General features: G+C 44.3%; 1 protein-coding gene across 3 annotated transcripts; it reads right to left on the bottom strand.

The window, feature by feature from the left end:
- Positions 1-287: 287 nt before the first annotated feature.
- On the bottom strand, positions 288-19,685 carry cep68 (centrosomal protein 68). 3 transcript variants are annotated; one of them, XM_026190171.1, is made up of 10 exons: positions 18,608-19,685; positions 18,262-18,345; positions 17,932-18,034; positions 15,096-15,379; positions 12,532-13,563; positions 11,410-11,614; positions 11,046-11,206; positions 7,147-7,269; positions 1,858-1,954; positions 288-1,762 (listed from the first exon to the last, which is right to left on the bottom strand). In XM_026190171.1, exons 4-10 carry the CDS (start codon positions 15,351-15,353, stop codon positions 1,590-1,592), a joined length of 2,049 nt encoding a protein of 682 aa, XP_026045956.1. In that variant the 5' UTR covers positions 15,354-15,379; positions 17,932-18,034; positions 18,262-18,345; positions 18,608-19,685; the 3' UTR covers positions 288-1,589. The 3 variants fall into 3 exon arrangements, with proteins under 3 accessions (XP_026045956.1, XP_026045958.1, XP_026045957.1); XM_026190173.1 differs by having other exon boundaries at positions 11,046-11,203; positions 18,262-19,685; XM_026190172.1 differs by lacking the exons at positions 17,932-18,034; positions 18,262-18,345; positions 18,608-19,685 and adding an exon at positions 17,738-17,850.
- Between the last annotated feature and the right edge of the window lie 66 nt (positions 19,686-19,751).

Consider the following 19,751-nt stretch of genomic DNA (forward strand, 5'->3'; position numbering starts at 1 on the left):
CTTTCTTCCTTATTCTGATGCTTGGTTTGGCGGTCACGACTATGTCCACATGCCTAAATGCAATGATGTGAAAGGCTGATTAGATATTTTGATTACTGCGATGAGCAGTGGATCAGTCGTATTTAGTAAAGTGATTACATTAGTTTGCTTTTTTTTCCCATTCCACCAGTTTTGTAAAGTTTCAGAAACATCCTTCACGTTTCATTTGTTTCTGAAAAACGACATTAATCCCACATTTATGCAGAACTCTTTCTGGGTTTGAGAAAAGAAAGAAACATTTTGATGACTTAGTCTTTAAAGGGTGCTGAAAGCTTTTTATTCATTCATCACAGAGTTGAAGTGATTGACTATTCATGCTCTGACATATGTGAAAAACCTTTGGATTGTTGGAGCGCCTTTTATAAAATACGTCCCATTTCTTTTCTGCCGTGAGAATTGAGCATTGAGCAAAACTGTAATTCAGCCTACAAACTTTACAGATGACAATACAACCGATAGGATCCAAAGGATTCCCTGTCAACATCTCTGTTTCAGGCACCAGAGGACGTGTGTCCATGATTGATCATGTGACTGCAGCAAATGGCAGCTGTCACAGAACAATTGGTAGGAGTGGCTCAGGAAGCGGAGACGGTCATCTACTAACTGGAAGTCTGGTGGTTTGATCCCTGACAGCTTTGGTCTGCTGAACTGTGGACGTTAGCTAGAAAGTGCTTCGATGATGTGTTCATTTACACACACGGTCCAATTAAAAAGTGCTTAGACTCACATGTTAAAATGAGTGTTTACAGCCTACTACACAAATAATTAGGGCCTTTGCAATTTTTAAAAATAATTCATCCATTTGAAAAAAGTTGTCCATAAAGTTAAGAACACTTAGTCACTGATAGGACTTCTCCACCTTTTGTATTTTCATGGAACGGTGTGACCAAAAACCTCACTTGCTGTGTGGTACAGACCATCCAGGCACTTTGTGCTTCTGGTGAGTGAAACTCGTATTTTATCAGTGCTAAAAACAGACGTTTGTCTGTGCATTGCAGCTGCACAGTTCATGATTAACCATCATGATAGGAGTCAAGGGCTCATGTTTTAATTTGTCCTGTTTTATGTTCCTGCCCTGGAGTAATTGAAACATTATCTTTTGGAGTAAAAAGCTTCTGTGTTCATTGTGGGCCATGATATATGTGCTGCACACTATGTGTCTCCGTTTGCCTCACAATAGTTTATCTAGTCGCTGCACTAATGTAGTGTTAGATTTACTTTGGCGTCTGGAAATCAGATTACAGAGATCCTTTTTGAAAAGAAATGGTTAACAGACTTTTAATTTGACTTCTGTGAATGTCTTGGAAAAGACAAATGTGATATTAAGTATAGGCAGAAAAACAGTGCGATATTAAGACTAAGAAAAGAACAATTTTGTGTTTTGGTGGCTCGGTGCTGGTCCTGAAGGCTTATGTGAAAAATGAACTGGTGTTTTTTGTGAATAGTAAATGAGAGCCTTGTATCAAAAGCAGAGTTCTTAGACAGAAATAACACCAAATATTTATATTTGTGATGCAGACATGAGGTCTGGTCAGCTGTTGTTGGGTCTGTTAAGTTGACTCTTGGACCACTACAGGACACTTTGTGCTCTGCTGGACAGGACTGGCTTGATTGGGCTGACCCAAGCTGTCTATAGCAGACAGGATGGAGGAGAAGAAGTGTTCATTGTGGGCCTGCAGCATTTCTGACTGACTCTCAATCAGGAGCAGGGTGTCTCTTAAAACTGTAAAAGAGAAGAGAGGAAGAACAGTCAGACTCAGTGAGAAAACAAGTATTTAGTTTCCGTATTTCTTAGTGAGCATGCTGTAACAAACTGACATGGAGAGGTGCTGTTGATGCAGCTGAGCAGTAGCTGTCCCGTATTCAGAACGCAGGAGGCCAGCGGCTGATGGCTGCTAAGTTCTCTCTGAAAGCTCTGACAACAAAAGAGCCGAGTGAGTGGACCAGAAAACGCATGAAGTGATGAACGATGCAGTTTTTATGTCTGTGAAGGTTCTCAGTTTTTACTGTTCAAAGTTCACATTAGACTTAACCTTAGATATAAACTATGACCTACAGATATCTGGGTGGTGCTGACAGGATTCATTTATTCAACTAAATCTAAGCATGAACTACCTCATTTCTTATCCAACAGATTTCTCTGTTTTAAAATGGATCAATGGAGCTGGCGTGACAGCCCACAGCTGGCGTGACAGCCCACAGCTAGACCTAGAGCACCATTCTGTGGAAAATTAAAAATCTCTAACCTGCCTTCCATAAGCTCCATTATTAATCATAATAACTGCTTTACAAGCCTTAACATAAACACCTTTCTGACAGCCTGGTGGGAATTTAAAAAACAAAAACAAAATCTAAATCTAAAAATCTAAACTAACATGCATTTGGAGCAGTCCAGATGTCAGCGAGAAAAAGAGCAGCTGAATTTTGAGCTAACTGCAGTTTATGGAGAGATTTGTGTTAGACCATGGAGAAGAATTACAGTAATCTAAACGAGATGTGACGAGAGCATTGACAGGTATGGCAGTGCTGTTTGGAGTAAGTGAAGGATGAAGGCGGTTAGTATTACTAAAATGAAAACGTCTAGCAGAGGCCCCAGTCCGCGAGATCTTCAACGCACACCTCCGGCAGAGCTTCAACAGCATTCCGAGGGAGACTGGGGACATTGAGTCCGAATGGACCATGTTCAGCGCCTCCATTGCCGAAGCTGCTGCATTGAGCTGCGGCCGCAAGGTGGTTGGTGCCTGCCGTGGTGGTAATCCCCGAACCAAATGGTGGACACCAGAGGTGAAGGGAGCCACCAGGCTGAAGAAGGAGTCCTATCGGGCTTGGTTAGCCTGTGGGACTCCGGAGGCAGCCGACAGGTATCGACAGGTCAAGCGTAATGCGGCTCGGGCAGTGGCTGAAGCAAAAACTCGGGTGTGGGAGGAGTTCGGAGAGGCCATGGAAAAAGACTTTCGGGCTGCCTCGAAGAGATTCTGGCAAACCGTCAGACGTCTCAGGAGGGGAAAGCGGTGCTCTACCTGCAGTGTGTATAGTGCTGGCGGAGCGCTGCTGACGTCGACTGAGAAAATTGTCAGGCGGTGGAAGGAATACTTCGAGGACCTCCTTAATCCCACTGACATGTCTTCCGAGGAGGAAGCAGAGTCTGGGGATGAGGGGAATGACCCGCCAATTTCCGGGGGCGAGGTCACTGAGGCAGTTAAACAACTCCTTGGTGGCAGAGCCCCTGGTGTTGATGAGGTCCGCCCCGAGTTCCTGAAGGCTCTGGACGTTGTAGGGCTGTCCTGGTTGACACGCCTCTGCAGTGTTGCGTGGAGATCAGGGGCAGTACCTGTGGACTGGCAGACCGGGGTGGTGGTCCCCATCTTCAAGAAAGGGGACCGGAGGGTGTGTTCCAACTACAGGGGGATCACACTCCTCAGCCTCCCTGGGAAAGTCTATGCCAGGGTGCTGGAAAGGAGAGTTCGTCCGTTAGTCGAACCTCGGATACAGGAGGAACAATGCGGTTTTCGTCCTGGTCGCGGAACACTGGACCAGCTCTTTATCCTCTCCAGGATACTTGAGGGTGCATGGGAGTTTGCCCAACCAGTCTACATGTGTTTTGTGGACTTGGAGAAGGCATTCGACCGTGTCCCTCGGGGTGTCCTGTGGGAGGTGTTGCGGGAATATGGGGTGTCTGGCCCATTGCTACGGGCCATTCGATCCCTATACAACCGTTGCAAGAGCTTGGTTCGCATTGCCGGCAATAAGTCGGACTCGTTCCCGGTGGGTGATGGGCTCCACCAGGGCTGCCCTTTGTCTCCGGTTCTGTTCATAATTTTTATGGACAGGATTTCTAGGCGCAGCCAAGTGGTGGAGGGCTTTCGCTTTGTTGGCCTCAGAATCTCATCTCTGATTTTTGCAGATGATGTGGTTCTGTTGGCTTCATCGGGTGAGGGCCTCCAGCTCGCACTGGAGCGGTTCGCAGCCGAGTGTGAAGCAGCGGGAATGAGGATCAGCACCTCCAAATCTGAGGCCATGGTTCTCAGCCGGAAAAGGGTGGAGTGCCCACTCCGGGTCGGGGATGAGTTCCTGCCCCAAGTGGAGGAGTTCAAGTATCTTGGGGTCTTGTTCGCGAGTTTGGGAGAAGGGAGCCGGAGATCGACAGACGGATTGGGGCTGCAGCTGCAGTAATGCGGACGCTGCACCGGTCCGTCGTGGTGAAGAGGGAGCTGAGTGTAAAAGCGAAGCTCTCAATTTACCGGTCGATCTACGTCCCTACCCTCACCTATGGCCACGAACTGTGGGTAGTGACCGAAAGAACGAGATCGCGGATACAAGCGGCAGAAATGAGCTTCCTCCGAAGGGTGGCTGGCCTCTCCCTTAGAGATAGGGTGAGAAGTTCGGCCATCCGGGAGGGGCTCAGAGTAGAGCAGCTGCTGCTCCACATCGAAAGGAGCCAGCTGAGGTGGTTCGGGCATCTGACAAGGATGCCCCCTGGGCGCCTCCTGGGTGAGGTGTTCCAGGCATGTCCCACCGGGAGGAGGCCCCGGGGCAGACCCAGGAAACGCTGGAGAGATTATATCTCTCGGCTGGCCTGGGAACGCCTTGGTATTCCCCCGGATAAGCTGGAGGAGGTGGCTGGGGAGAGGGAGGTCTGGGCCTCTTTGCTTAGGCTGCTGTCCCCGCGACCCGGCCCCGGACAAAGCGGATGAAAATGGATGGATGGATGGATGGATGGATGGATGAATGATGTGATTTATATGGGCTGTGAAGGATGACACCCAGACTCTTAACCTGAGTTATCAATGGATGGTGAAAAACTGTCAGAACTTTAGTTATGAGTAAATCAAACCTTGATTTCACTTAATCAGAAATAGATGTGGGTTTGGAAGAGAAGTAGAGCTGGGCATCATCTGTGCAGCAGTGAAACTGGATGTTATATTTCTTGAAAATATTACCTAGAGGTAGAGCTGGGCGATATGAGATTTTTTCATATCACGATATGTTTTTTTCATTTCAGGCGATAACGATATCTATCACGATATAAGCCAAATAACTATATTTGTAAGATTTAAATGTGCCGTTGCTCACAAGTAAAATGTGAAATAATCAGCAGCTTGTTTTTAATTTAAATATTTATTTCCCATAATAAGTTCAACAGGGTAGATGTACTTAAGGAACATGAGACTTTTTCAGATAAATAAAGGCAAATATTACAAACTACACAAAAGGCAGCCGCTAAAGCGTTTAAGTTTCAAAATAGAACAAACGAAACAGACTAAATTGTCAATTCCACTTAGAAACAAAATATTAATTCTAAAAATAAATCTTAGTTTGTTTTACAGAAGAACAGACAAAACTGACTAACTTTTGTCAATATCAAATAAACTGAGAACTAAAAGGAAATTCTCAATCTCTCCTTGTTGTATAGCTGAGCTTTTCAAACAGTTTTAACAGTTACTTTAGTCTGACAAAAGCCGAATGACGAATTAGCGCTTCCAGTCAGAGACTGAGGCTACGTCCACACGTACACGGGTATTTTTGAAAACGGAGATTTTCCGTTTTCGTTTTAAAAAATAATCCCGTCCACACATAAAGGCAGAAATGAAGGAAAATGCTGCTATGAACATGCCAAAGCAGCAGGTGGCGCTAGATTCCTAACCGTGCAGAAATGTTGGCCAATCAGAAGTCTAGAAGCCTCGGTGGGAAAAAGTAAACAAAGCTGGGGCATAGAAGCAGAACCGAGTCGTATGTGTGGAGGGACAGTAACTGTGTGTATATGTAAGCATTTAAACACTGCAGAGAGTAGAATTAACAGTAACAGTATTGTAGAAATTCATTTCACCGAAACAATAACGTGGCGCACAGTGTGCACCAGTTTATTGTATTTCCAGACTTGCTTTCGGCACAATTTACAGTGCATGCTACTCTGTTTTTTGTCAGACTTGAAATAGCCGAAATACCTTCACACTACGGAACTTCTCTGGCTCTTCCGTTCGACAATCTCTCCGGCGTTGGAACCATCATCTGTTTTCTCTTCGGTCACGCTCGGTTGATTTTTCTAGTCGGCACACTCATTTCCTCCATTAGGCGCTGGCTCCATTACCCGCTGGCTGCTTCCCAAACAAACACACGTGCGGCTTGGCACTTGTGCTGTACGTAACAAGTCACGTGACGCTGCGGCTGTGATTGGTTCGGCTCTGCGCTACTTAATTTGGATTGGCTGACCTTTTTTTTTTTTTTTTTTTTTAAGAGGACAAGAGCGGCGAAGTCTATCGCGATAGTTTAATTTCTCTATCGAGTAAAAGTTATATCGCGATACATATCGTTATCGTTCTATCGCCCAGCTCTACCTAGAGGTAGGAGAAATAATAAAAACCAAAGGCCCCAGGAGAGAGCCTTGGGGAACACCAGAGTTAACTGGTGTAGACAGTGAAAAGATCATTTGAGGTGTTTCTGTACTATGAAATGAATGAAGCCAGATTCAAATTGTTCATACAAGTTATTTCCAGGGGGGCGTCTATGAACCTGTGTAGCCACTCCTTTTTTTTTACCTAAAACCTTCGATTAGTTCAGAAAGCTCTCAATGCTCCCCCCAGCAAGCTACCGGCTTCAGTGTCTATAACCCAGTGTGAACTCTCAGGTCATCAGGTGCAGATGTTTTAAGTCTTCCCATGATGATCTAAGTGTGCTGCAGGTGCTTTCAGTTACTGTAGTCCTGTTCTTTGGCACAAGCTTCCTGCTGAGCTGAGGTGTGCATTTCAAAAACAGACTCAAACCATTGTGTTCTCACAGTAGCTGTCTGTGTGTGTGCACATTTGTAAACTTACACCTTTTCTTGTCTTCATTGTAAACATATATAGGTTTTTATGTTTGCTGTTGGGAACGTGGATTTTGAATGTGATGAAATGTGTCATTTAAACAAACTTGCTATCGCCACTGAACTGCTTAATTCATCAAACAAAGGATTTCTCTGTATTACAAATCAATTAACAATTAACATGCACACTGATAAAACTTTCAGTAGTGCTGCTTTAGCCTGTGTGAAACAGACACAGTAACGTTTTTCAGGGCAGGACTGTGTGTTTGCTGCCAGTGTAACAACTCAAGAGGCTCAGCCTTCACCTGGTAGTCAGCCAGAGATGACTTCCCACGATCCACGTCCACAGTGGGTTCAGTCAGCAGCTCCATCTTCTCTGACATGGCATTCAGCTGCTGGATGAGCAGCTCCAGGTGAGAACAGAAGACCTGGAACATACAGTACAGGGAGTGCAGAATTATTAGGCAAATGAGTATTTTGTCCACATCATCCTCTTCATGCATGTTGTCTTACTCCAAGCTGTATAGGCTCGAAAGCCTACTACCAATTAAGCATATTAGGTGATGTGCATCTCTGTAATGAGAAGGGGTGTGGTCTAATGACATCAACACCCTATATCAGGTGTGCATAATTATTAGGCAACGTCCTTTCCTTTGGCAAAATGGGTCAAAAGAAGGACTTGACAGGCTCAGAAAAGTCAAAAATAGTGAGATATCTTGCAGAGGGATGCAGCAGTCTCAAAATTGCAAAGCTTCTGAAGCGTGATCATCGAACAATCAAGCGTTTCATTCAAAATAGTCAACAGGGTCGCAAGAAGCGTGTGGAAAAACCAAGGCGCCAAATAACTGCCCATGAACTGAGAAAAGTCAAGCGTGCAGCTGCCAAGATGCCACTTGCCACCAGTTTGGCCATATTTCAGAGCTGCAACATCACTGGAGTGCCCAAAAGCACAAGGTGTGCAATACTCAGAGACATGGCCAAGGTAAGAAAGGCTGAAAGACGACCACCACTGAACAAGACACACAAGCTGAAACGTCAAGACTGGGCCAAGAAATATCTCAAGACTGGTTTTTCTAAGGTTTTATGGACTGATGAAATGAGAGTGAGTCTTGATGGGCCAGATGGATGGGCCCGTGGCTGGATTGGTAAAGGGCAGAGAGCTCCAGTCCCACTCAGACGCCAGCAAGGTGGAGGTGGAGTACTGGTTTGGGCTGGTATCATCAAAGATGAGCTTGTGGGGCCTTTTCGGGTTGAGGATGGAGTCAAGCTCAACTCCCAGTCCTACTGCCAGTTTCTGGAAGACACCTTCTTCAAGCAGTGGTACAGGAAGAAGTCTGCATCCTTCAAGAAAAACATGATTTTCATGCAGGACAATGCTCCATCACACGCGTCCAAGTACTCCACAGCGTGGCTGCAAGAAAGGGTATAAAAGAAGAAAAACTAATGACATGGCCTCCTTGTTCACCTGATCTGAACCCCATTGAGAACCTGTGGTCCATCATCAAATGTGAGATTTACAAGGAGGGAAAACAGTACACCTCTCTGAACAGTGTCTGGGAGGCTGTGGTTGCTGCTGCACGCAATGTTGATGGTGAACAGATCAAAACACTGACAGAATCCATGGATGGCAGGCTTTTGAGTGTCCTTGCAAAGAAAGGTGGCTATATTGGTCGCTGATTTGTTTTTGTTTTGTTTTTGAATGTCAGAAATGTGTATTTGTGAATGTGGAGATGTTATATTGGTGTCACTGGTAAAAATAAATAATTGAAATGGGTATATATTTGTTTTTGTTAAGTTGCCTAATAATTATGCACAGTAATAGTCACCTGCACACACAGATATCCCCCTAAAATAGCTCAAACTAAAAACAAACTAAAAACTACTTCCAAAAACATTCAGCTTTGATATTAATGAGTTTTTTGGGTTCATTGAGAACATGGTTGTTGTTCAACAATAAAATTATTCCTCACAAATACAACTTGCCTAATAATTCTGCACTCCCTGTACAAGAGCAGATGCTGCTGGTGCAATAAGCTGTACGTTTTACGTCCAATGGATGATGATCTGATTAGTCGACTAATCGCAAAAATAATCTGTGACTAGTCGACTATCAAAAATAATCGTTTGTGGCAGCCCTACAGTACATATTATTCATGGTGCTTTTAATCATATAATGGTTGAAATATTGGAATACACAGATACATATCATTGAGAAATTCAAACAAAGTCACACAGTACAGAACAAGCCTGGCAGAGGAAGGAAGTGAAAGATTTAAAAGATTCTGGAAAGAAAACCAGTGAGAGATGTCCAAAGACCCCAGAACTAAGGATGGGTATTGATACGATTTTCATGATTCCGATTCCATTTTCGATTCAATTCTTTATCGATTCTTTATTGATTCTTTTTTAAAAAGGAGAACACTAAGGTCGATTAGCTTAGAACTTTGTTTTATATCTTCTCTTTGAACAAGATAGAAATTTAGGAGTAACATGGCCTTACAAACCCAGCAGTGAGATCTTAAGAGATCTCTTCAGTGGGTGTCACAGGGCCCCCAGGAAAAAATTGTAAATGTAAAATAATAAAATAAATATTCTTCTGTAGCAATTACACAAGAATATCCAGTAATGTCCCTGCCTACAATTAAACACATTTACTTACTGAAAATCACCTGCTGTGGCAAACGGCTGCAAGCCTTTGACCACAAACTGAGTCTCTGCTCGGTGACGTTCGTCCATCCTGCCTGAAAGGAGACGCTACCGGCAGACTGCAGCGAGAGCTGCCAGCATCTGAGCCAGACTCTGTCTCATCATGGTCACTAAATGCACAGTAATGGCAGGTTTGTAATAAGGCAGATCGCGCTAACATAATATGCACTGTTAGTTGATTATTTACCTGCCGCATTAACGGGAGAGGACGTGCAAACGTTACCGCTGCTGCTGGGTTGAGATTCATGGAATTAAAAACACGACATTCATTTAAGGTCATCGCGTGTTTTGTGAGCAAATGCTTTTGCATATTCGTAGTGTTTCCTCCCTTAAATGAAATATCTACTTTGCAAGTACTGCAAGTTGCCCTGTTGTCATCCGTTCTCGTAAAGTATAACCAAACTTTTGAGCGTTTGAGCCGCCGTGTTTCCTGCCAGGTAAATGACGCTCCGCAACGTGGTGACGTCATTCGGGGCGACTGGAATCGATAAGGGAATCGTTTGTAAAAATGGCAAACACTTCCAAGGAATTGAAACAGTGGGAACCGGTTCTCAACAAGAACCGGGTTTCGAAACCCATCCCTACCCAGAACAGCTGCAAAGAGACTAGTGAGGGACTTAAAGAGTGGAGGAAAGCTAGGAGACATAACTTAAACATAAAAACAGACTGAATTACTAGAACTTTAAGTCAAGGTTATAAAAAACTTCAAACAAAAGAGCAAACATTATAACTTAATACTGTTGAGTTCTAAGGATATCAGCAGTTCAGCTGATATTTGTTCACCTATTATAAAGCTAAGTTATCATAACTAACTGCCTGACGATGGATACAACAGAAACAGGAGAACAAACCAGCTGCTCTCCGCTGAACGATTCATGATGTACTCTGAGTGGCAGGGGAGCAACATGAGGACACTGTCACGGTAAATGTGTCGCAAATGTAAGAAAAACATCTGAACTTTTTAAATTTTCTATTTAGTTTTTGTGTGTGTGTTTTAAACACAGTAACGGCTTCAGCCTTGTTATTGTTTGGTGGCCCTGGTCCTTTTGCTCGAGCCACTATGATGTGTTGACGCATATGAATGACTTTGAGTTTGCTTGTGCTGCAGTTAAAGTGAAGCTTAGAGGATAAAATGACACAGCTTTTTAATAAGAAGGCTGAAGACCAGACTGTTGACCCTGGGGCTTTGGGTTTTGGCACTGATGCCCGTGATAGGTTCACCTTTCCAGTCAAGGCTTAGTGGACCTTTCACTATTAAAAGCACTTTATTAGACAGGGACTACTTGATGCAAACACCAGAGAAGAGGAATAATCAGTGGTCATGTAAACCTCTTAAAGCGCCATAATACTGCTACTTCTCTTCCTGAACTAAGCAGTGATAGCCACTCCATACAAAACCCTACACTGGCTTCATTAGTGACATCTGCCATAGCAGGAGTTTAATCTGTTGATGACTTTCAGTCTGAAAAATTAGTCACAGATCCAACTGCGTCCCTACCTTGATGTGTTGCATCAGAGAGTCACTGTGCTCCTGGCCCTCCAAGCTCTCCTTTGGATTATCAATCAGGCTGAGCCCACACAGCCGGTCCACCAGAGTCTCAGCCTTCTTGAGACTAGGGCGACCCAAGCCACCGTCAGCATGCCCTACGTAAACCGCTGCTGACGGAGAGAGAATAGTTTTTGTTTGTATTTTCCTTAAGATCAGAAATCTCAAAATCACACACTTGCAAACCCTGACAATTAATCCGAACTCTTTTGGATAAAGAGATGGAAATATATCCATTGCAGTGAAGGTAATTTGATTCTTTAACTGTGTACAGGGCTACAATCTAAACATCCTTACAAATATTTATTACAAATACCTGTTGGAGGAGCATTTTTGTGCTCTGTGCTCCACTTTTTAAAGTCATTTCTGTCTTGTTTGTCCTCCTGGAGCTCCTTGACTTTAGTCCTTTCCTCTTGTTTTCCTGACAAGCTGATAGAAGAGGGCCAGGAGGTGGTGCATGTTTCCAGAGAGTCCCAGTTAGCTGTGACAGGCCAGCTCAGCTGAGCTGTCATCTCCCTCACCTGCACACAGGGACCACAGTGATGATGTGATGCGTTTTGCTACTTTAGCAAGAATTGCTAAAGGAATGCACAGTAAAAATACAACGTTGTGAACATGATTAGCAATGATGTAAAGCAGCGGTCCCCAACCCCCGGGCCTCGGGCCGGTACCGGTCGGTGAGTCGTTTGGTACCGGGCCGTGAGAGTTGAGGCTCAGGTGTGAAATGTCTGGTTTTCAGGGTTTTTATCGGTTTTCAGCGTTATTTTGTTATCGTTTTTATCGTTAACTCTGTTTTCCTGGGTCTTTTCACGTGTGTTATGAATAAATCTTCTTTTTTTTCGGTACCGGTACTAGTTTTATTTTGTTGTATTTATCCGCAACACCTTAAAGGCCGGTCCGTGAAAATATTGCCGGGCATGAACCGGTCCGTGGCGGTGTTACACCCCGGCCTAGGCAACCGGCGTGCAACGTATGAAAATAAAAATAAGAAAAAAAACACACGAGAAAAAAACTAAAGCTCTCCACCAAAATCCCAAAACGAAGGTGTCTCAAACGAAAATATTAACAAACCCATTCACAGCTATTTACAACAGACTATTTATTTACACCAAACTATTTACAACACGGGGGAGATCGCGACCATGACCAACTGACACACAGGGCTTAAATACATAGAAGGAGCAATCAGGGAATAGACCACAGGAGGGAAACACAGCTGGGGCAAATTAGACCTGACGAGACAAGGAAACGTAAACTGAACACTCTAAGATAACAACAGACCTTCAAAGTAAAACAGGAAACACATGACAGTCACGCAAAAACAAAACACTGACAACACCGAAACGTAACACGCGAAAAAGGTTGGAGACCGCTGATGTAAATGGTTCTGCTTGCACAATCACCAGAGTGGTAAAGTCAGCGTACATATAGTACTGACCTGTCTGGACAGGAGCTGCAGCTCCTCCACCTGGTCTGGAAGAGGCCGGAATTCCTCATCCAGGTCCCCGTGCACACACCTGGACTGTCGAAGTACACTTTCAGAGCGTATGAAAGCAGAAAAGGTAGATGTGGATCGCATATGGTGCTGATCATTGAGACTATCATTAACAAAAGGATTTCTTTCCCCTCCATCCTCACTGCAGTCCAGACAGTCCGAGGACAAAGAGAGCAGGGATGGTGGTTCACCTGAAGATCTAGTGATAAACTGCAGGTCAGGTGACATATAATTCGAGCTGAGAGCGATTCTTTCACTGCTCTGTCCTCTTGCACCGGTTGAAATGTCCAACCCTGGCAGGCTGGTGGAACTACATAGGTGACCCATTGCAATTCCTGAGTCCTGCAGGTTGAGGTTTGTCTGAAGGCTGTCATCCTGAAGGCTCTTGGAGCTGTCCCATTCACTGTCTACCTGTCTTGGTCTTAGTGGGTAGGTGTAATCCAGCAGTTCCTGGTACTCCTTGTTTGGGTCCCATGCTGTGCAGTGCCTGTTTGGAGATGGGGGCAGAGTTTCAGGGATGGCACAGGCCCAGTAGTCTGCCTGATAGGGAGACTTGGGAATCTCTTTGGAGTTTACTCCAAAAGAACACCGTTTTCTTTCTCTCCAACTTCTCTCCCTCCGGCTCTCTATCACACGCTGAGCTTGGCTTCGTTTGTTTGAACAGGGGCTGTACGTAGGATAAAGGACCGTGGAGGTCAGTCTGGGCTTCGGGGGAAGGTCAAGTCCACAGACTTTAAAGTTAGACCTTGAGAGGCTCTGCTGAGCCAATCTGTTTCCAGGGAAAGATGTTCCAAATGTAGCGGAGTCCTCATGGTGCAGCTCTGAAACACCCAAGGGTGAGCCCAGGTCTTCTTCAGAGGTAGAGGGAAGTGATATTTCAATGGGAGACGGGCTAAGTCTCTGTGGGATGAGCTCCTCTCTTGGTTTGGGCAAGAATTTAATATTATGATGTTCACTTCTGTCCTGTTGTTTCTCCTGCAAGAAAAATACTGTAGCATTATAAACCTTATTATTGCATCAGAGTAAAAGCTTCTGGCATTTAGTCGTTTACATCAGCTTAGACGTTTAAGCTACAAAGTGATGAAGAGAATAATAGAAAGTGACAAGGATGGCATACATTCTTAAGTGAGCAGTCATTTATGGATAAATGAGGAGGTTAAAGCCCTGAAATACTGTACATTTACATTTCAAGTTCCATCCATCCATCCATTCGCTTCCGCTTATCCTTTTCAGGGTCGCGGGGGGCGCTGGAGCCTATCCCAGCTGTCATAGGGCGAAAGGCGGGGTACACCCTGGACAGGTCGCCAGTCTGTCGCAGGGCCAACACACAGGGACAGACAACCATTCGCGCTCACATTCACTCGCACATTCACACCTAGTGACAATTTGGATTATCCAGTTAACCTATCCCCACAAGCTGCATGTCTTTGGACGGTGGGAGGAAGCCGGAGTACCCGGAGAGAACCCACGCAAACACGGGGAGAACATGCAAACTCCACACAGAAAGACCCCGGCCTGATGGTGGAAGTGAACTCAGGACCTTCTTGCTGTGCGGCAACAGTGCTAACCACCGTGCCACCGTGCTGCCCCTACATTTCAAGTTAAACAACAAAATACCACAAAGATCATTTTGTATCATACATTTATACAACTGCCTGGAGCTTAATTTCTAACCCAATGATTTACTGTCTATAGCTTTAAAGGAAACTGGAGTAGCTGCTGATGACACAGACACACAGGATCAGCTTCTCTACTGGTTATAAATCCACATCATGCTTGTCCCCAAAGCTCTGCCTGTGGGTATATAGAGCTAACGTTAACTCAAAGCTGACTAGCTAATTAGCCCTGCTAGGGAGCTACAGAGTTCAGAGAGTAATTCTCTGGGCTTTCAGTTCTGTAAGGGTGGGAGACGATTATACTGTAAGTACACCTAAGTTATACTTTTGTTGTGCTGGACCCATGTAGAGCCTGTGGCCTAGCCTTCGTGCTTTGGAGTTCTGACACCCAAACACGAGCTGACGGTTAGTCTCTTTGAGGTTAGACATTCCAGCTGATTTAAGGGATAGCAGCTGAAAAATAAAGCAGAAATCCATAATAGGAAGCGACGATACTGAACAAGCCAATCGCAGTCATTGCACTGATGCAATGCGCAGATTCATTTGTTTCAGCAGAGCATGTTGGGATTAACCAGCACATGTGCTTCGGTTCCTTGCCACTGTGTGGCAGCAGCTTCATCTTAGCTGCATGCCAACGGATTAGTTATGTTTTTCACAGAACATTTTTTACTGACTTTGAAGTGTGGGAGGCGGAGATGTTACAAGGTCTAGAAGCAAGAGACACCACATATTTTACACCTCACAGTTTATAAAATTCTTATAACACTATATAAATGCGTTTTCATGATATGGGACCTTTGACAAAAGCCAAGTCGTTCTGTGTCTGCTGTATTGTTCCATCTAAAAGGACAAAGATTTTACTTGGAGGTCTTCTTTCTCCATGTTCCTTACCTTTTCCATGAGCCTCTGTGGACGTGTCTTCTTTAAGATGGACACATGCTCTTCTACAGAAAACAGAGGCTTCCTAGTGAGATATTGCCTGCCTGTCAGATACTTGGAGGTTGCTGCCATGGTAACACCTTTGTATGGCTCTTCTTTGTCCCCCTTTTCTATCTTGACTCTTTCAGTGACTTCTGGAGTTGAGCATCTCTTGCTCTGTAGCTCTCTGCAATTTAATTTCCAGCGCTGGCGGCATCCCTTCACTTCCATTGCACAAAAGGAGACTTGCCTCAGCCCTGAAATAACACAAGAAAGAAGCAAAGTACATGAGAAAATATAGAAAGAATTATCCAACGTCTGGTAAAACTAGAGTTATTGTCCTTTCTTATCCAACAGATGTGCTGGCTAGGAAGAGTTTTCCTCTTCTAGGATACAGGATGTCATTTATTCAGCAGATTATGAAGCAAATAATTTGTTGCTGAAAATTTGCAGAACATAGAGCCATAAAAAAAAAACTAAAGTTCCAATAGTGCAAGGTTCTGCTCAACTTTTCTTCTGAAATCATGCACAAAAGTCCTCTGATAACTTTAGTCCAAACAACTGATATTTTGCTAATATGTATTGCTGTTGTCGGTTTATGAATGTACAACATGAAGTCACCATAAACACACTTAAACTGTTGCTTTTGATATTTGGAATTTTCTTTACTCATCTTGAAGCCAATCCCAGCCACCGTGGGGCGAGAGGCAGGGTACACCCTGGACAGGTCGCCAACCCGACACAAATAGACCGACAACCATTCACACTCACATTCTCCAGTTACCCTAACCCCACTGACTGCATGTCTTGGGACTTGTGGGAGGAAGCTGGAGCACAAACACGGGGAAAACCACTCCACACGGAAAGGCCCCAGTCGGGTGGTGGGATGGAACTCGGGACCTTCTTGCTGTGAAGCAACAGTACTAATCACCGCGCCACTGTGCTGCCCCAAATGATTAATATTAATAATAATCGATGTCCCTACCCTCACCTATGATCACGAGCTCTGAGTACTGAGCGAAAGAAAGAGATCGCTAATATAAGTGGCAGAAATGAGCGTCCTCCAAAGGGTGGCTGGCCTCTGCCTCAGAGATGGGCTGAGGAGCTCTGGGAGGGAGGGGCAGAATAGAGCCGCTACTCCTCTACATTAAAAGGAGCCAGTTGAGGTGGTTCCAGCATCTAAGAAGGGTGAGTGAGCAGGCCCAGGTGCATGCCAGATATACATGTATATAAACTTTCAACTGTTATGAGATTTGAGATTCGTTCTCTCAGATTAATCATCATACATCATACGTATGTCATCATACAAAAGGCTCAAACTAGAGGCAGCAGGTGTTTTGGATTCTTTTTTTTAAATTGAACTTCTTATTGCAAAGCAGGAAAACAGCAGTCATGAACATACACATGACAGAGATGTACTTAGATGTATGGAGGTCAAGGGAGTCAAAAAAAACAAACCAAAACAAAAACAGCAACAATAATAAACAATGAAAAAGACTAGCAATCATCCCTTTGTTGCCAGGCCAAATCCCATAAACCCAATTGCAACCTCTGAACTGAAGGAGTGTCCAAATAGGTCCCGGCGGGGTAAAAAAGGAAAGGTTTGTCCTTGAGCGCTGTAGAGAAGGCAACGATATGTGGCAGGTAGCTCATCATTTAGCCCTAACGAGCAAGTCCTTGGACCCAGATGCAGTCGGCAATTAAATATGATGCAAAGCTGGTCTATGAGTGATGGGTGCTTTGGATTCTTAAATTATGTCATTGCTTAATGTTCTGTTTCTGGTCCAACAGAAACAGTTTATGCTGTTATTCTTATATCCATCCATCCATTCGCTTCCGCTTATCCTTTTCAGGGTCGCGGGGGGGGGGCGCTGGAGCCTATCCCAGCTGTCATAGGGCGAGAGGCGGGGTACACCCTGGACAGGTCGCCAGTCTGTCGCAGGGCCAACACACAGGGACAAACAACCATTCACACTCACTTTCAAACCTAGTGGCAATTTGGATTATCCAATTAACCTATCCCCACAAGCTGCATGTCTTTGGACGGTGGGAGGAAGCCGGAGTACCCGGAGGGAACCCACGCAAACACGGGGAGAACATGCAAACTCCACACAGATGGTGGAAGTGAACTCAGGACCTTCTTGCTGTGCGGCAACAGTGCTAACCACCGTGCCACCGTGCTGCCCCTGTTATTCTTATATATTAATTTAATTTTGCTGCTGTAAACTGCTGAAGCAAATAATACAGTTTCGAGTTTACTTCACTGCACCGCACTCTGTAAATAGATCAGTACATTCAATGCAACACAGCAACAAAACGATTCCCTTTTTAACTCCAGCAGCAACAGGATATCCGCATGTTCGCGATGCATAGAACAAATCGGTTCTCTGACTACATACAGTCATCATCAGACACAGCGTGGACGTGGAGGAAACGACGACAACAACAAGCACAGAGGACTAATGTTCTGTCCCCTCATGACCTCTGTCATGGTTCATCTTCACTAGTCTGTAGTGCTGAGCGTCACAGTCCACGAACGACAGCCCGGATAAAAAAACACCAGCCCAAACAAAACCCACAAGTAACAAAGTACGCGCTGACTCTTACTGACGAACCTCGCTCTGTGATGGAAGTCTTCCACTGTTACACGGCAAACTCAAACATTTTCAGCCTCATAAAGTTTCCTGTTCAAGCTGTATGACACTTCCCATTATTCAGCAGTGTGTGTGTAAGTCAGACCAACAGCCAGTTATAGAAAATATATTAAAACAATCTATCTTGTTTAGGAAAAGAAACGACAGATATTTACCAGCGTAGCTCAGCTCGAAGCATCCATCCGCTGTAGCTTGGTCCCCAGCCTGCCTCCTTGCAGGGTGTAGTCGTTAGAGCCGTAATGATACCTGAGTACAAGCCTGTTCAAAACAGTGTTATTAGCATCCAGGTTGTGCTTTATAAAGGAAATGTCGATTTACTGCCACTCGGCTATATTTATTAGCCTACTGGTGTTTTATTATAGCTTGGTATTTGTTGTATATAAAACATATTTGGTATAAGATACATTTCAACGACACAAAAGTAAGTAGTAATTACAGAAACACATAAAATAAAGGTAAAAAAAAAGCGAATGGGTCTTTCTTACGGTACGTGACTGTGACGGAGCTCTTCTTCTCGCGAGTTTTATGGTCGTTGCCAAACTAACTTACAGGAGCTTTGCTGCCACCTACTGGAATTTGGACGAGAGTGCAGCAGGAGAAAACAAAAAACAAACAAAAGAGAATAACGACATTCATCTTCATTGGCCAGTTATGTGTACACACGCAAGGAACTGAGCCCCGGATATGAGCTCAATGTACCTACAGAATAGACGAACAGGCAAACAGCAACACGACGCAGAAAATAACAGCATATTTTTATGGTGGAGTAGTGTTCAAAGATGCACAAAGTGCCCGTCTCTGTGTGGATATAATAGATTTGGTTGTTCTTACCACAGTGTTGGCATAACAACCAACTGTGGAATCCCATAGCTGATGATGTCTTCTGCTCATTACAAGAACTAGAGGACGTAACAACGCTGGATACTCCTGTGTGCACTCTTTTATACTCTGCCAAGTGCTGATTTGTATCTCTCCCTCAATCTTCCAGTCTGGACGTACAATCACCTAGTGTCAATTGGATTTAATTACATTTATCATTAGCTCATTTCTCTTCAAAATCCTGTGCCAATCACAATATACTAAATACAATTAATTTGATTAAATCATACATTTTAAAAGTCATTCATTCTTTTACATTAATGGTTTCTTAGTGTCGGAGTAAATCCCCTCCCATCATTTTCACACACACGCAGCAGCCTCCAAGGCATCTTCCCACACTGTCAGTGTGAGGCCTGTCATTAGAATCATTATTATATTTTCTTATTCATTCTATTGGTTAAAGGCTCCTGTAAGTGCAACACTGAGGGAACAGTTCACCCTGACCGATGTAGGGTTAAAGGGGACCCCGCTCTGGCGCCAGGCCTGCGGAGGGTGCCTGGTAGCCGGGCCTTAGCCCATGGTTCCCAGCTGGGTGCCGCCTGAAGAAGGGACATGGGACCACGATCCTGTAACCCCAGCACTTTTATATTTATCAACCTGAACATATATATATGTGGAGAAAGAACCGACAGTCATGTCTTTCTCAGAGCTGTAGCAGAACACCATCAATGTGCAAACTCAAACTCGTAAAATTCTTACCGGTAAGTGATTTTGACTTTTTTGAACATTAACCCATTAAGTATGAGATGAACTAGGTCTGTGACAGAAGACTATTGTGGCTCTTTGAAGTTGAAGGCTGTGTTTAAAGGTTTCGACTGATATTTAATTACTTTTTCATGTGTAACTGTTGCCTGGCCTGAGTGTTCAGTTAGCTCTGTATATGATGGTAACAGGATCCAGACACAACAAACACAACGTAAGTGTGCACGTTCCACATGCAGTGAACCCAAGCACCTGCTTATATTCCTGCACCTGCTTTGATATAAAATGAAAATGGTAGAAAAACAGCGTGGGGGAATTCTTCTGTCAATAGATTAGCAGAACAGAGGTGTCTCTGTAGTCATACTTCTATTGACATCAATGAAAACACAAAGTG

This window comes from Astatotilapia calliptera, chromosome 13 (genome assembly GCF_900246225.1).
Source record: "Astatotilapia calliptera chromosome 13, fAstCal1.2, whole genome shotgun sequence".
In the NCBI taxonomy this organism is placed as follows: domain Eukaryota; kingdom Metazoa; phylum Chordata; class Actinopteri; order Cichliformes; family Cichlidae; genus Astatotilapia; species Astatotilapia calliptera.

Bases quoted from the DNA above. Each gene is read 5' to 3' on its own strand.
- cep68 (XM_026190171.1), bottom strand. From the start codon at position 15,353: ATGGAAGTGAAGGGATGCCGCCAGCGCTGGAAATTAAATTGCAGAGAG. The intron at 13,564-15,095 runs GTAAGGAACATG...TTTTTCTTGCAG, and splicing joins CACAGAGGCTCATGGAAAAG to GAGAAACAACAGGACAGAAG. The intron at 7,270-11,045 runs GTAGGGACGCAG...TGTATGTTCCAG, and splicing joins CTCTGATGCAACACATCAAG to GTCTTCTGTTCTCACCTGGA.